The sequence below is a fragment of the Phocoena phocoena genome, chromosome 1, assembly GCF_963924675.1.
Source record: "Phocoena phocoena chromosome 1, mPhoPho1.1, whole genome shotgun sequence".
Lineage (NCBI taxonomy): Eukaryota > Metazoa > Chordata > Mammalia > Artiodactyla > Phocoenidae > Phocoena > Phocoena phocoena.
This window is the reverse complement of record NC_089219.1, coordinates 28,696,528-28,711,525: the sequence shown is the minus strand read 5'-3', so window position 1 is coordinate 28,711,525 and position 14,998 is coordinate 28,696,528. Positions and strand designations below refer to the sequence as shown.

Below are 14,998 nucleotides of genomic sequence, written 5' to 3'. Positions count from 1 at the left end.
CTTGCCCCAGCACAAGTCTGTAGAGATCAATACATAAAGTAGTAAAACTAATAAAACTCTGTAAAACTTTCAAAAATTAATGCTCGTTGAAGGCATTTACAGTGGCGAAGTCAGAAATCTCCATTAAAAAGCCTATTGACCCACACAATTAAATAGTTACACTGAACTGAAGTAGATTGGTTTTTCTCTCCCGTTTATGCATATACCCCACTCGACGAATACAGAAAAAAGGAATAAGCTTCTCTTGTAAGACTAGAGGGATGCGGTGAACACCACAGCTAGCAAAATAGTCCATAGACACCTTTCTCATAAAGTCCTTTAGAAAGTTCAGGCTGATTAGCCTTTGCATGATGAGGTAAAAATTCAGTCCAGTGCATCAGAAAAGATAATCAATGAGTATCTATTACTTTAAAAAAAATGGCTCAATTTTGTTGATGCATCAGACAGTGCTGCGAAGTATAGATTCAGTGCAACTATTCTGAGTTGCTGGTAGAGGACCACCTGAAGTCAACTTGGCTCTCTCTAGAGGCAGTAGGCGTTTGAAACATTTTGAGCCTGCCAGGGGTGCCAAACTGGTTGAGTTCTTTTTCTGAGACTCTCAGGCAAAATACATCGTGTGCTGGGTATCATGGTGGATCTGCACAGCTTTAGCCAAGGCCTGAGGATCTCGGCCATTGCTCTGTCCTGACACATGACTGCCTTCCGCACTGTGAAGAAAAGAAAGCAGAAAAAACAAGAGTAACAAAAGACCACTTCAAACTCCACGTTTCAAGTAGCACGAATAGTACTAGATTCAAGACCTTGGGCTCAAGGTGTGGCTCCTTAAATAATTTGTAACGTCTCTCTAAACATCAGTTTGCTCAACTGAAAATGCAATCTAACTTATTTAATGGGCTGCTGCAATTAATTAGAATAATGTCTGCAAAGACCCAAATCTTCAACAGTGCCTACACAAGGACTTCCATGTGTCTGCTATGTCTGGTTAATGTCTACTTGTCCTTTAGCCTTCAATCAAATGTCATTTCCCCCAAAGAAATCTTCCCTGATTCTGAAGTTCAGGTCAGAGCCACCTGGAATATACTTTCTCAGAATCCTCTACATTTATTTTATTTGAAAGATTATTATTTGGATAATTATTTATTTCCCTTACTGGGATGTAACCTCCAAGAAAGCAGCAACTTTGTCTGTCTTACTCACCACTAAATCCCTAGTGCCTGCCACATAGCATTGCCTCAATAACCGTTTGTTGAATGGATGAATGAATGAATGTGCCCACCACAGTGCTGGAACATAACAGATACTCAGCAAATGTTACTATGCCACCAGCCTTTCTTGTCTTCCCCTCACTAGCTATATGACCCTGGACAAGTAACAACTCCTCTGAACTTGATCTTTTAGGGTAACAGTAACAACTTCGGAACATACCTTTTAAGGGCACCATGTGATAAAAGGCTTAGTAAATGGGAAATCACCATCCCTCTTCTGACTTCTCTACTTAAATTATTATTACCCTTATCATCTAGGCTCAAAATCTTAGTCATTTTTTACTTCATCCCCTTCTCTGTCACTCACATCCAATTAACTGTTGAGTAATGTCTATTTTATCCCAGGATTAGCCTTTTACGTTAAACAAAGGTAATCTTGCTCTAACATATTCTTCTAGCTTCATGCCTGCTATTCCCCTTTCAAATGCTCCAACCAAAGAAAACTTGCTATTGTTCAAACATGTCACTTGTCTTCTCTTCTTCGTGTCCATTATTCCCTCTGCCTGGAAAATTCTTTTCTCTTCTTTGTAGAGCCAAATCCTACCCATCCAGCTATGAAATCTCTAACAGACTTTCCTCTGATGTCCAATTGCACTTTCATCTATACTGCTATGGGCTAATTGTCAGTTTTATGTTTGCCTGTATTGTATCCCATACTGAAGCATAAAATCCCAGGAAACATGTCTTCCTCAACTTACAGTTTTTAGTACCTAGTACAGTGTTGGGCACACAGGCAATACCTAGTAAATGTGTTGAATGAATATGTATATTACAGAATGGAAGGTACAAAGCCACAGCTGGGCATTTTCCATCATAGCGTACTTTCAACCCGTACAGAAATAGACTTGTAGTGGAATGTCTACTATTTAGCAGCTGAATTCGGACTTGGGGAAGAGCCCAGAAACTGCTACACTTCACAGATGGTCATTTGGAAAAAAAAAATTTAACGCAGAAAGCTTGTTTAGTTATTTAAGAGTAGCTCAATAACAGGTCAATATGTCTGATTCTCCTGAGATCCTTATTTGGGGGTGAGAATGGTCTGGTACCCTACCTGTTCCCGACACAAACCCAGGTTCCCTCTGATACATCCTCCAAGATTGTACTGAAAGTAAAGTGAACTGGTCAGGACTTCCCCCTTGCATGAAGTGGAATCCACAGGCCTGTGACTGCTCTGACTGGAGCCAGGGCACTGGGCTGGACATCTTTTGAGGCTGCTTAGGACCTGAGCAGAACTGAAATGCATTTGGCTCTATGGGAAATCCACAGGCAGTTTCAAATGAGACTGCTTTTTGGGGCAGACTTTAGACACATCATACAAGTATGAACAAGCCTGGGCAATTTTTGGACCAAAAGTCACACTATCAGCTCTTAAAGGCACATGCAATTTTATCTGCTCCTTGAAATGTAAACCCTAAAAGGAAGTTTAACTCTTCCTAAAGGTTTTCTATAGTAGCTCATTTTTTTTTAATATGCTGCTAACACAGACAGAAAGATTTTATTTGCCTGAGAAACTTGCCTGTCATGATCTTTATCCACCAGATGATACCTTGCTCTGAATGCTACAAGGCGGGCATAATAGGCAGGGGCTGGAATAGAGACTGAGCGTGTACACCGCACATAGGTATGACATAGCTGGTAAGTTAGTAACTGGAGCTCATCTGCGGTGAAGCAGTTGTCATCCCACAAGACCTGGTAATGTGAAGGACGGCTGGTTCCCTGGAGAAAGAGTTTTATGATTAATGTCTCTGACATGGGTTGACGACCTGAGAGAATTGAAACCTACTTAAATTCAGAAATATTCCTGTCTAGCACACCTGCAAGCAGATACCTAGACCAAAAGATAACAGTTCTAGGATACAAGCATTAACAAAGTTATGTACAGTGTTTAATAACAAGTCTACTCAAGCTAGTTGCTGAATTTGCAAACACCTCCCTATCAAATCAAAGACCTGGACCAGCTTCCAAATTACCTGAATTCCTGCATGACTACAGAGGTAAAAGTCAAACTCAGATGGATGTGTGATGGTGCTATCCACGGTAGTGCCTGCTGGTACATTGCCACTTTTCCCCACCTTAAAAAAAAAAAAAAAAAAAGTGTCATTAGTCATCAAAGTGCTAAATTGAGCTCAAGCCATTAGTAACAAGTTAGTATACTGCTCTTAAGGGAACTCTTGAAAATCAGTTTAATTCAAGATGTTGAATTTTCTGTAACTTTCCGTTAGCCCAGCTATTTCAACCTTATTTTCTCAAATATACTCCACTGATTCTCTAAGGGAATCCAGACAAAGAATTATTTTACCTGTGGCTTTGGGCTACATTATTGTCATCTATTTTACAGATGACACTTCAGTGTGTTCACAGAGAGGGGAAAAAAAGACATTTAAGATGGATAAGCTTCCTGAGGGGAAAAAAAAATCAGTTTTATTCCTTATTTGGAGTAAAAAAAAAAAACAACCTACAACTTTCAATAAAAGTTAAGATGAAGGGGCTTCCCTGGTGGCGCAGTGGTTGAGAGTCCGCCTGCCGATGCAGGGGACACGGGTTCGTGCCCCGGTCCGGGAGGATCCCACATGCTAAGGAGCAGCTGGGCCCGTGAGCCATGGCCGCTGAGCCTGCGCGTCCGCAACGGGAGAGGCCACAACAGTGAGAGGCCCGCATACCACAAAAAAAAAAAAAAAAGTTAAGATGAAGGAATCTGTGAACTGGTTCACCAGGTTCAACAAAATTAATACTTTTACAGGATCAATAAAAGAATTCACTGGCACATGTATTGTCAGGAAGAGTGCATTGAAATGAGAGTTAGGAAAGCCACAGTTTCTGTTCTAAGCCCAGCCTTGTAACTACATACCTTGAACAAAGCCTCAATCTAATCATCCATAAAATTAGGTGATGATCTCTGATACTTTTAAAATTCTAAAGTTCTTCTATAGCCAAATTCTAAAATCAAACTTCTAGAAAAGCAGAGAGGAGAACTTCAAGGAAAGGAATTAAATCTTGCTATTTGGTCAGTTTTCATCCACTTCTGCTGTACACGTGGGTTCCACACGAGGTAGTACATTTAGCATATTGGCACAAATTTGATGGGAATTTATTTGGCTCCATTCTAACTATTGTTAACTTCAGCTGAAGATCATGCCCCAATGCATATAATAACAACATACATGAGTATAGAAAAGTCTCATTCCATGAAATTCATATGTGACCTGGGGTACTTAGCTGGACAAGAGGAAATGTAACTGAGCTACAATCATTCTAGTATTGTTTCCCAAAGTGTATGCTTTAGAAATATTAGTTCTGCAGGATGTGTTTAGGTGTTTTATGGTCAAATAAATTTGAGTGATATGGGGTTAAACCACAGTTGAAAGGTTTTTCTATTGTATGACTTCTCAGAACCTTTATCTGGTAATGTATAATCTTTAAGAGGGAGATGGAGTATACAGCATTTCCCAAACTTATTTGACCATAGAATCCCTTTTTAAAAATCTCTTGGAATCTACAGATGAGAACCTAAAGAGGTGCTGCCCTGGGGAAAAGGGGGTCCAGGCATGTTCATTTCAATAATTATTGCTTGAGCACCATGTGCAAGGCTCTGCAACAGATGTTGGGGATGAGAGACAGAGTCACAGAGAGAACTAAAGAACCTGCCCTCCTGCTCTTCATGAAAGTCACAGGCAATGCACTGCAATGCAATGTACTAAGGGCCTTATGGAAGGCACTGGGAAAAGCTGGTGGGAGGAAATGGTTGAGCCACGCCTTATAGGATAAGTACAGGTTGGATGCAGGCGATAGAATGAAAATGGAAACATTCCAATACCCCTTGCAGTCAGGAATGGATAAACAAACTGTGGTTCATCTACATCACAAAATACTACTCAGCAGTAAAAAAGGAACAAACTACTGATACACACAATAACGTGGATGAATCTCAAATGCATTATGCTAAGTAAAAGAAGCCAGACCAAAGGCTATGACTTCTTTTCATATGACATACCAGGAAAAGAATATACATCAGTGGTTGTCAGGGGCTGTAGGTAAGGGAAAGGGTTGACTACAAAAGGGCATAAGAGAGTTTTTATGTGTGACAGAATCATTCTAAATATTAAGGTGGTAGTTTTACACAACTGTATGCATTTGTCAAGACACGCAGAACAGTGTGCTAAAAACAGTGAATTTTACTGTGTCTATGTTATATCTTATTATAAAAATAATGGGGAAAAAAAGGTGGGATGGATGTGGTCATTCCAGGGATAAAAATACACAATGTATATGGGAAATGGAAACAGTCACATTGCTAATGGAAGGTGTATGGGGGCATGGTGAAAGAGATCAAACTAAATGTGCTTTGGCTACCGTGGGAAAACACTGAGCACCATAAGGAAGCATCTGGTAGGCAACAGGGGTAACATGAAGATTTTTGAGCAGTGGAGTGGCAGGATAAGATCTGTATTTTAAAAACCTAGCCCTCAGAGTGGCCATCATCAAAAAATCTACAAACAATAAATGCTGGAGAGGGTGTGGAGAAAAGGGAACACTCTTGCACTGTTGGTGGGAATGTAAATTGATACAGCCACTGTGGAGAACAGTATGGAGGTTCCTTAAAATACTACAAATAGAACTACCATACGACCCAGGAGTCCCACTACTGGGCATACACCCTGAGAAAACCATAATTCAAAAAGACACATGTACCACAATGTTCATTGCAGCTCTATTTACAATAGCCCGGAGATGGAAACAACCTAAGTGTCCATCATCGGATGAATGGATAAATTAGATGTGGCACATATATACAATGGAATATTACTCAGCCATAAAAAGAAATGAAATTGAGCTATTTGTAATGAGGTGGATAGACCTAGAGTCTGTCATACAGAGTGAAGTAATCAGAAAGAGAGAGACAAGTACCGTATGCTAACACATATATATGGAATTTAAGAAAAAAAGATGTCATGAAGAACCTAGGGGTAAGACAGGAATAAAGACACAGACCTACTAGAGAATGGACTTGAGGATATGGGGAGGGGGAAGGGTAAGCTGTGACAAAGTGAGAGAGTGGCATGGACATATATACACTACCAAACGTAAGGCAGATAGCTAGTGGGAAGCGGCTGCATAGCACAGGGAGATCAGCTCGGTGCTTTGTGACCGCCTGGAGAGGTGGGATAGGAAGGGTGGGAGGAAGGGAGACGCAAGAGGGAAAAAAAAAAAAAAAAGAAAGATCTAATTTAAAACAAACAAACAAACAAAACCTAGCCCTGACAGTAGGTGGAGGATGCATTTGTGAAGGAGGAATGGAGACAGGGAGACTGCTAGGAGTCTCCTGCAATACTGAAGAGTTCTGCCTAGGGCAGATGGAACACACAAGACGAAGAGTTGAGCCAAGAGATTTCAGGGCAGAACACAGAGAATTGTTTGACCCACTGAACACGGGAAGTGGGGACAGGAGGAGAGGAGAAGAATTTAAAGACAACTCCAAAGTTTCTCACTTGGCTGACTAATATATAGTGATACCAAGCAATAGAATAGTAAATTGGGGGGAGGAATAGCTTTTAGATGCGGATAAAACAATAAGGAGAAGGTTTAGATGTGCTTTGCTTGAAATGCCTGTGGTAGATTGTATCACTGGTGCCAAATATTCCCATGCCCCTCCCTGGGGGAGGATTATACATCCCTACCCAATTAACTCAGAAGTGGCCATGTAACTTCCTTTGGCTAATAAAATGTGATGTGAAATGTGCTACTTCTGGGCAGAAGCTTTAACAGCCAGCATATGGCTTGTCATGTATCTTTTTTCCCCTCTACTACAATGACTGGTGAAGTTCCAGACAGATGCTTCTTCTCTGTCAGCCTAGGTTCCAAAGGGAGGACAGCGAGGTCCCAGCCGTAACAGTGCCACAATGAATGTGTAATGTGAACAAGAAATAAATCTTAGCAAGCCACTAAGACTTTGGAGTCTTTTGTTACCACAGCACAGCCTAGCCTATCTTGCCTGATACAATGCCTACAGAGCATCTAAGTAAACTGGTAGACAGTTAGAAGTGCAGATCAGGAGCTGCATAGAAAATCTGGGGCTGGAAATACAGATTTAGGAATCTATAAGCAAGTAAGTGAATCTGGAAAAGTAGGTGAGACTAAGGGAGTTGAAATTGAGAAGAGAAGAGAGAAATATGAAATGCCAGGAAGCATCAATGTTTAATGGACAGAGGAAGAAGAGGCGTCAAAGAAAGCCTAATTACAGAGGTAGGTAGTGAGCCTGGAAAATCATATTGCTAAGGCCAAAGAAGGCAAACATCCATACGTGCTTCAAAGAGGTCAGTGTGGGAATTTGACAAGATATCGCTGGATTCAAAATGAGCGAGTCATTGAGAGAACGACCTCAGTGGAGTCAGTGAAATAAAAGTCAGGCAACAGAGAACGGAAGTATTATGTGAGAAGATACAAAAAGAAAATCAAGTCTTTTTTTCCTATAAGTTTGGTCATGAAAGGGAGGAAAGAAAAAATGGCAGGTAGATTGAGGGAGAAGGGAAGTTTTGAGGAAGACTGAGGAAGAGTTGAGAAACTTTAAAAGGTGAGGAGAGGGAAGCAACGGCATGGGGAAAACTGAAATTTTGAAAAAAAATGCATAATTGATGAAGTGAGGCTCTAAAGAAGACAGAAAGCATTAAAAGCAAAAGCATAGGTGGAGGGAAAGAAAGCACAGGTGGAGAGATTAGCCTCTGAGATTCAAGGAAGAAGATAAGAAAACACAGATTTAGCTAAATTTGAAAGTAAAGGGGAGGAAGCTGAGAAAATTCATGCCTTCTCTATTTTGTTTTCTGGAGGAAACAGAAGGTTATTCTATTGTTGGCAATGTAAATTGTTGGCAACGAATGCTTCATGGATGGGGTTGGGGACTTGAGAAGAGTATAAAGGTTTAGAACAGATGTTATGGGGAATACGATAAATGAAAAGAAATTGCAGCATCAAAGGCCTGGCTGAGATTTGCTGTCAAGAACTTGTATTATGGTTCATTATTAAATAAATGACTTTTTTCCTCAGCAACCTCAATCAGCCTAAGACTAGCAGCAAAAGAAATGGGCAAGTACACTAATTCAGAGTTGGAGACTGGCAAGAGGCATGTTTAGAGAATTGAAGATGCTGGTGTCAGGGGTGCAAAGTAGACCAAGGATTGGGACTGTCAATCTTCAAAGGTCAGGAGTGACACTGGATGGTCAAGAACAAAGCTATGAGATAGCTTGGGGGTTTAGAAAGAGAGTCCAGGTCCTAAAGTTACATGAATAGCAAGTCAACAGCGGGATGGAGTGTGACTGTGCAGTTAGGGAGGGGATGGCAGGATGTTTTGTGCCCAGAGCTTGGTTAAGAGCTCAGAGAATTTGAATTAGCAGAATTTAAGAAGTATTACCAAGTCAGAGTTTGGCAATTTGGAAGACAGTATTTTGAATCTGAGCTGATTGGTGGACCTGTGGCCCAAGGGTAAAACCTTAGTTCTCTAATGATTCAGAAAACAAGAAGAAACAGCTCAGCCTTGGATTAGAGACAGAAACTCTAATGTGGGAGCATGTGGGACTTCCCTGGTGGTGCAGTGGTTAAGAATCTGCCTGCCAATGCAGGTTTGAGCCCTAGTCCAGGAAGATCCCACTTGCTGCGGAGCAACTAAGCCTGTGCGCCACAACTACTGAAGTCCGCGCACCTAGACCTCCTGTTCCGCAGCAAGAGAAGCCACGGCAATGAGAAGCCCGCGCACTGCCACGAAGAGTAGCCCCCGCTCACCGCAACTAGAGAAAAGCCGCGTGCAGCAACAAAGACCCAACGCAGCCAAAAAGTAATTAATTAATTAATTAAAAAGAAAAATCTAATCCTTAAAAAAATAAAACAAACTAAGCGTGTACTAGAAAACAGTGGGAGTGACCCACAAGACGACAAGATCAGGAAACAGAAAGAACTGGTCTCTCTGGGAGTGGATCAGGGAGGGCCTGAAAAAGTTGAAGTAATGTCATAGAAAAGATCATAGAAGTAAAGTCATCCAACACCGTGTACCTAAAATTTACCTAGTTTACACATTAATATCAGATTATAAAAAGGTTACACAAAATGCCTTTTATCAAATGCTGGAAATTGTACCCCAAATTAACATTCATTTACTAAGTTAATCCTTAACAACAACCTTGTGAAATAGGTATTGTTCTTACCACACTTTACAGTTAGAACATTATGGCTTAGAGAAGTTAACCTGCCCATGGTTAGTAAACGTGACATCACAGGCATTCAAAGTGTGTACCCTAAGAATCCCCTGCACTGATGTAAAATCATTTGAAAGAGAAATTTTCTTTATACCCTAGAACCATGCCTTAGGCGCTGGTAGCAAAAAATAGCAAATGGCAATAAAGTCCAAGTAGTAAACCTTCCCTTTGGAGGTTTCCTGTATCACCATAGTGTACATAGCTTTTTTTAACTTCTCCCTCTAAAAACTCTAGAAACCAGTATTGCTGTCACATAAGAGAAATATTCAGTCTTGAAACCTGTATCATTCAAAATTGCTCATCTAAGCTCAATTGGAGTTAGCATGCTTATTAAATTATTATTAGGCACTTCTGCTTTAAAAAAAAAAAAAACTATATGTATGCCTACTCAAAAACACATTCACAGGACTTCCCTGGTGGTCCAGTCAGTAAGACTCTGCGCTCCCAATGCAGGGGGGCTGGGTTCGATCCCTGGACGGGGAACTAGATCCTGCATGCATGTGCAACTAAGAGTTTGCATGCTGCAGTGAAGATCCTGCATGCCGCAACAAAGACCCGGCACAGCCAAAATAAATAAATAAATATTTTTTAAAAACCGAAAACATAGTCACTTGCATCAGATAATAAAGCTTATCCTATGTGTTCTTACCCTCTCTGTTTTATCTGCACAGAAGAGTCGTGTGTGATGTCTTTTCTGCACCACAATATAGGTTATTCCTGGCCGGTAATCTTCTTCCAAACTAATACATGCCTTTCGAATTGCTATTAGTTCTGGCCAAGCTACCTAGGAGTTAGAAATAAAATGATGTATAATTGAGAACTTGCCAATCTCTCAGGCATCGCTCAGATCTGATGTACTTGGAGTGGCAGATGGGAGGAAACTCCATCAGATACCTAGAAGCCCCAGAAGGCAACTATGGGATTAAGAGAGTACCTGTTTCATCTGTCCCTCGGATACCCCTCCACGGTAATAGATGATCCGAGTGGGTTTGAAGCGTGTGGATTTGTAGAACTGGATCAGCAGCTCTCGAACCATGTTAGTAAGGTCCTGGATTACCTCCTGACTATAGAGGAGCTCCTGGGAGATCTCCTGGCGGGACGTCTGCACCCGAACAGTGGCACAGTACCGGCTGGGGTGGCCGTCCATACTGCCAACGACAGCAGCAATGGAAGGCTTCTTCCCATCCCCTGCTGGGGGGTGCGTGACATCCGCTCCCAGGAAGATGACAGGCTGCTGGAACACCGAGGGCCTGCTCAGATTTAAGGAGACATTGCCACTCAGACATATGGATGAAAATGTTTTCGTTTAGCAAGATCACCAGACATAATCACAGGCATAATCTTATGAGAATAAAGACGTGCCCGTTGGGAGAGAACTCTAATGCCCACTGAGTATCTGTGCCACCCAGTACAATGAATCTGAACTGACTAAAGAAGACAACATGGTTCTTCTGCAATAGTGGGAAGGGTAGAGTCCAGAAGAGGACCCAACCCAAATTTAACAAAATCTCTATGTGTAAAGGGAAAACTTTCCCAGAACAGGCTTTCTTGGGATCCCGGGATTTCTACAATGGATACCGAATACATGGAACTGGGACAAACCCCCCAGTATATGAGACTTAGGGAAGAGAATAAAGTCTATCTCCTTCCCTATTTTATTTTCTCCATGTATTTATCACTTTTACCACATATTTTACTTATTTATTTTATTTATTGTATACACACACACACATACACACACGAATGTAAGCTCCACGAAGGCAGGAATTTTGTTTTGCTTTGTCTTGTTCACTGCTGTATCCCTAGTGCCTAAAACACTGCCTTGCTCACAGTTGGCACTCAACTAATATTTGCTAAAATAATGAATTCATTTATTTGGTACTAATTTATCTATGGAATTAAGGAGAAAAATATCATGCATATATTACTTCTCTGGTATATTCTTTTTTTTTTTCAGCGGCACGCGGGCCTCTCACTGTTGTGGCCTCTCCCGCTGCGGAGCACAGGCTCCGGACGCGCAGGCTCAGCGGTCATGGCTCCCGGGCCCAGCCGCTCCGCGGCATGTGGGATCTTCCCGGACCGGGACACGAACCCGTGTCCCCTGCATCGGCAGGCGGACTCTCAACCACTGCGCCACCAAGGAAGCCCGACTTTTAAAGTATATCTAGGAGGCATCCCAAATCTGACAATCTCATGTAATAGGTACTAAAGATGAGGTTCCACGTGGGCAGAGCCTGGGTTGTATTTCTCTCTATATATCATCATACAACATGGGTTTGGCATAGTAGGGTATAAGAGCAAATGTATATACATAAGATACATACACAGAACATAATAACAGCTTACATATATTATGTACCAACCACTGTGCTAAGGACTTTACACGTATGAATTCATTTAGTCCTCACAACAATTCTATGAGGGTAGTACAATTATTATCTCAGATTTCCAGGTTTACAAAATGAGATATAAGAGGATAAGGAACTTGCTCAAGATTACACAGTTAGGAAGTGATAAAGCTGGAATCCAAACCCAGGAAGCCTGACAAAAAGGTCTGTACTCGGGCTTCCCTGGTGGTGCATTGGTTGAGAGTCCGCCTGCCGATGCAGGGGACACGGGTTCGTGCCCCGGTTCGGGAGGATCCCGCATGCCGCGGAGCGGCTGGACCCGCGAGCCATGGCCGCTGAGCCTGCGCGTCCGGAGCCTGTGCTCCGCAACGGGAGAGGCCACAACGGTGAGAGGCCCCTGTACCGCAAAAAAAAAAAAAAAAAAAAAAAAAAGGTCTGTACTCTATGCCACTATGCTACATTGTTTGGGGTAAAATTAAATCATGCTTTAGGTTAACTTCCCCCATGGTCTGTATACCTCATCTACCAATGTTGCAGGAAGGATTTATTTACCTAGAAGTTTCATTCAAGGACAAAAATGAGAACTGTGATACAACTGTGTAAGAGTAAGGCACTCAAATTCACCTTCTTCTCAAGTATGAAAATGACTAATATCACAGACAAAATTTAACTTCCCAAATCACTTCCACATACAGGATTTCACATAAAAACATCGTAGAGTAGACAAGTCAGATATTATCTCAACAGACAAGGGAACTACAAATTAACAAGGAGCCGCCCAATCTAAGAAATGGGCAAAGGACTGAACAGGCCCATCACAAAAGAGGATGTCCACTTAGCCCATAAACATATGAAAATGTGCTTAACATGATTAGTCATCAGAGGATTGCAAATTAAAACCATCATGAGATACTATTACCCCCGGCCAAAATGGCTAAAATTAAAAGGACTGATACCACCAAGTGTTGGCAAGAATATGAGCAACTAGAGCTCTCAGTGGAAATATAAATTGGTACAACCACTTTGGAAAACTACAGGAGTCCCCCCTTACTGCAGAGGATGTGTTCCAAGATGCCCAATGGATGTACCAAATCCTATATCGACTGGTTTTCTTTCCTATACTAATGGATGGGTAGCATAAACAGCCTAAATACACTGGACAAAGGGATAATTCATGTCCCGGGCTGGATGGAGAGGAAGAGTTCGAGATTTCATCGGGCTACGCAGAATGGCATGCAATTTAAAACTTAAGAATTGGGACTTCCCTGGTGGTGCAGTGGTTAAGAATCCACCTGCCAATGCAGGGGACACGGGTTTGAACCCTGGTCCGGGAGGATCCCACATGCCGCGGAGCAACCAAGCCCACGTGCCACAACTACTGAGCCTGCGCTCTAGAGCCCACGAGCCACAACTACGGAGCCCACGTGCCACAACTACTGAAGCCCGTGCACCTAGACCTCGTGTTCCACAAGAGAAGCCACCGCGATGAGAAGCCCGCACACCACAATGAAGAGTAGCCCCCGCTCGCCGCAACTAGAGAAAGCCCATGCTCAGCAATGAAGACCCAACTCAGCCAAAAATAAATAAATAAATAAATTACAACTGAACAATTGTTTATTTATGGAATTTTTCCACTTAATATTTTCGGACAGAGGTTGACTGCAGGTAACTGAAACCAGGGAAAGTGAAACTGCAGATAAGGGGGGACTACTGTATTTGATAGTATCTATCAATGCTAAATACATATATTTTCTGTAAGTCAGCAATTCCACTCTTGCAAGAGAAAGAGTACTTAATTCCACCAAAAATGTAGAAGACTTCTATAATAAATGTATAAGAATATCTAAAATTTTGTAGTATATTCATAAAATGAAATAATACACAACAAAAAATAAACTTCTACTTAAAATAGCAACATGAATGAATCTCATAGACATGATATTCAGCAAAAGAAGACAGACACAAAATAGTATATACTGTATGGTTCCATTTATATGAAGTTCAAAAACAGGCAAAACTAGGGAACTCCCTGGCGGGCCAGTGGTTAGGACTCTGACCTTTCACTGCCAAGGGCGCAGGTTCAATCCCTGGTTGGGGGAACTAAGATCCCACAAGCCGCAGGGTGTGGCCAGAAGAAAAACAGGCAAAACTAATCCATGATGCTGGAAGTCAGAACAGTCAGAACCTTTGGGGGTTATCTATTGGGAAGGGCCACGAGGAAGCCTGATGAGGTGCTGGATGTGTTCTATATTTAACCTGGGTGGTGGTTACATGAGTGCATACATATATAAGAAAAGGTAACCAAGATGTATATTTGAGATTGGTGTGCTTTATTGTAAATTATGTAGGTTAGAGCTTAAGAAACAAACGGAAAAAGAGTTCAGGATCTTACCTTTGATGAGGTACAAGCACATTGTTAATTCCTCCGAGCTTTGCATTTATCTTCAGGCAAAGGTTGGAAAGGGTTTGAGGTGAGGTCTTCACTACATTTTTTACCTGGACACACTGTGTAGCCATACCCAGGAGGGTATCTCCAACACGTTTCACCTCCGCTACAAAAATAAGTTTATTAATTAATTTTAAAATGTTGATATATTCTCCTGATTACTAAAAGTAGAGGGGAACACCCCCCCACACACATTAACATTTACAGAGTGCCAACTATATACTGTACGTTGTGCTAGATGCTTTTCCTGTGTGGTCCTTTCATCTGCTAAACCCCCAGGGCAATTTTTTTGAGTTTGGAAGGCTCTCTCCCTACCCTTTTCTTCCCTCCTGCAGGCTTTGAAGCCAGTCCACTTCCTTTATTCTACCATGCAGTCTGCCACCACTCACCACTCACTCAAGTCCCTTGAGGTTCCTTTTCCAACAGGACTGGTCTGGCAAAGAAATCAATCTCCCCAGCTCCTCCCTCTCAGTACACACACCAGCCCTTTGAATTCTAAGGGATTTTTTTTCCTTCCTTCCCCTCCTCCGCCAAACACTACAGATAAAGAGAAGCTAACAAAAGAAACAAATATAGAGAGGGTTGAAGGCATTTTACAAAGTTCAAATGGTTGGTCTACATAGTTTCCAAATCCTTCACTTAGATGATGGCCAAAAGAACTTTGTATCATTCTTCTTATAAGAGATACAAACTATGCAT

At 41.7% G+C, this 14,998-nt stretch overlaps 1 protein-coding gene across 1 annotated transcript in view; it reads right to left on the bottom strand.

The window, feature by feature from the left end:
- Positions 1-598: 598 nt before the first annotated feature.
- LOC136125064 (protein argonaute-4) overlaps positions 599-14,998 on the bottom strand; it is a 41,770-nt gene continuing 27,370 nt past the window's right edge. Inside the window, exons 13-18 of the mRNA XM_065879901.1 lie at positions 14,246-14,405; positions 10,440-10,755; positions 10,155-10,289; positions 3,236-3,337; positions 2,782-2,981; positions 599-707 (exon numbers count right to left, since the gene is read on the bottom strand). Coding sequence (XP_065735973.1) covers positions 599-707; positions 2,782-2,981; positions 3,236-3,337; positions 10,155-10,289; positions 10,440-10,755; positions 14,246-14,405 — 1,022 coding nt within the window. The remainder of the gene's footprint in view (positions 708-2,781; positions 2,982-3,235; positions 3,338-10,154; positions 10,290-10,439; positions 10,756-14,245; positions 14,406-14,998) is intronic.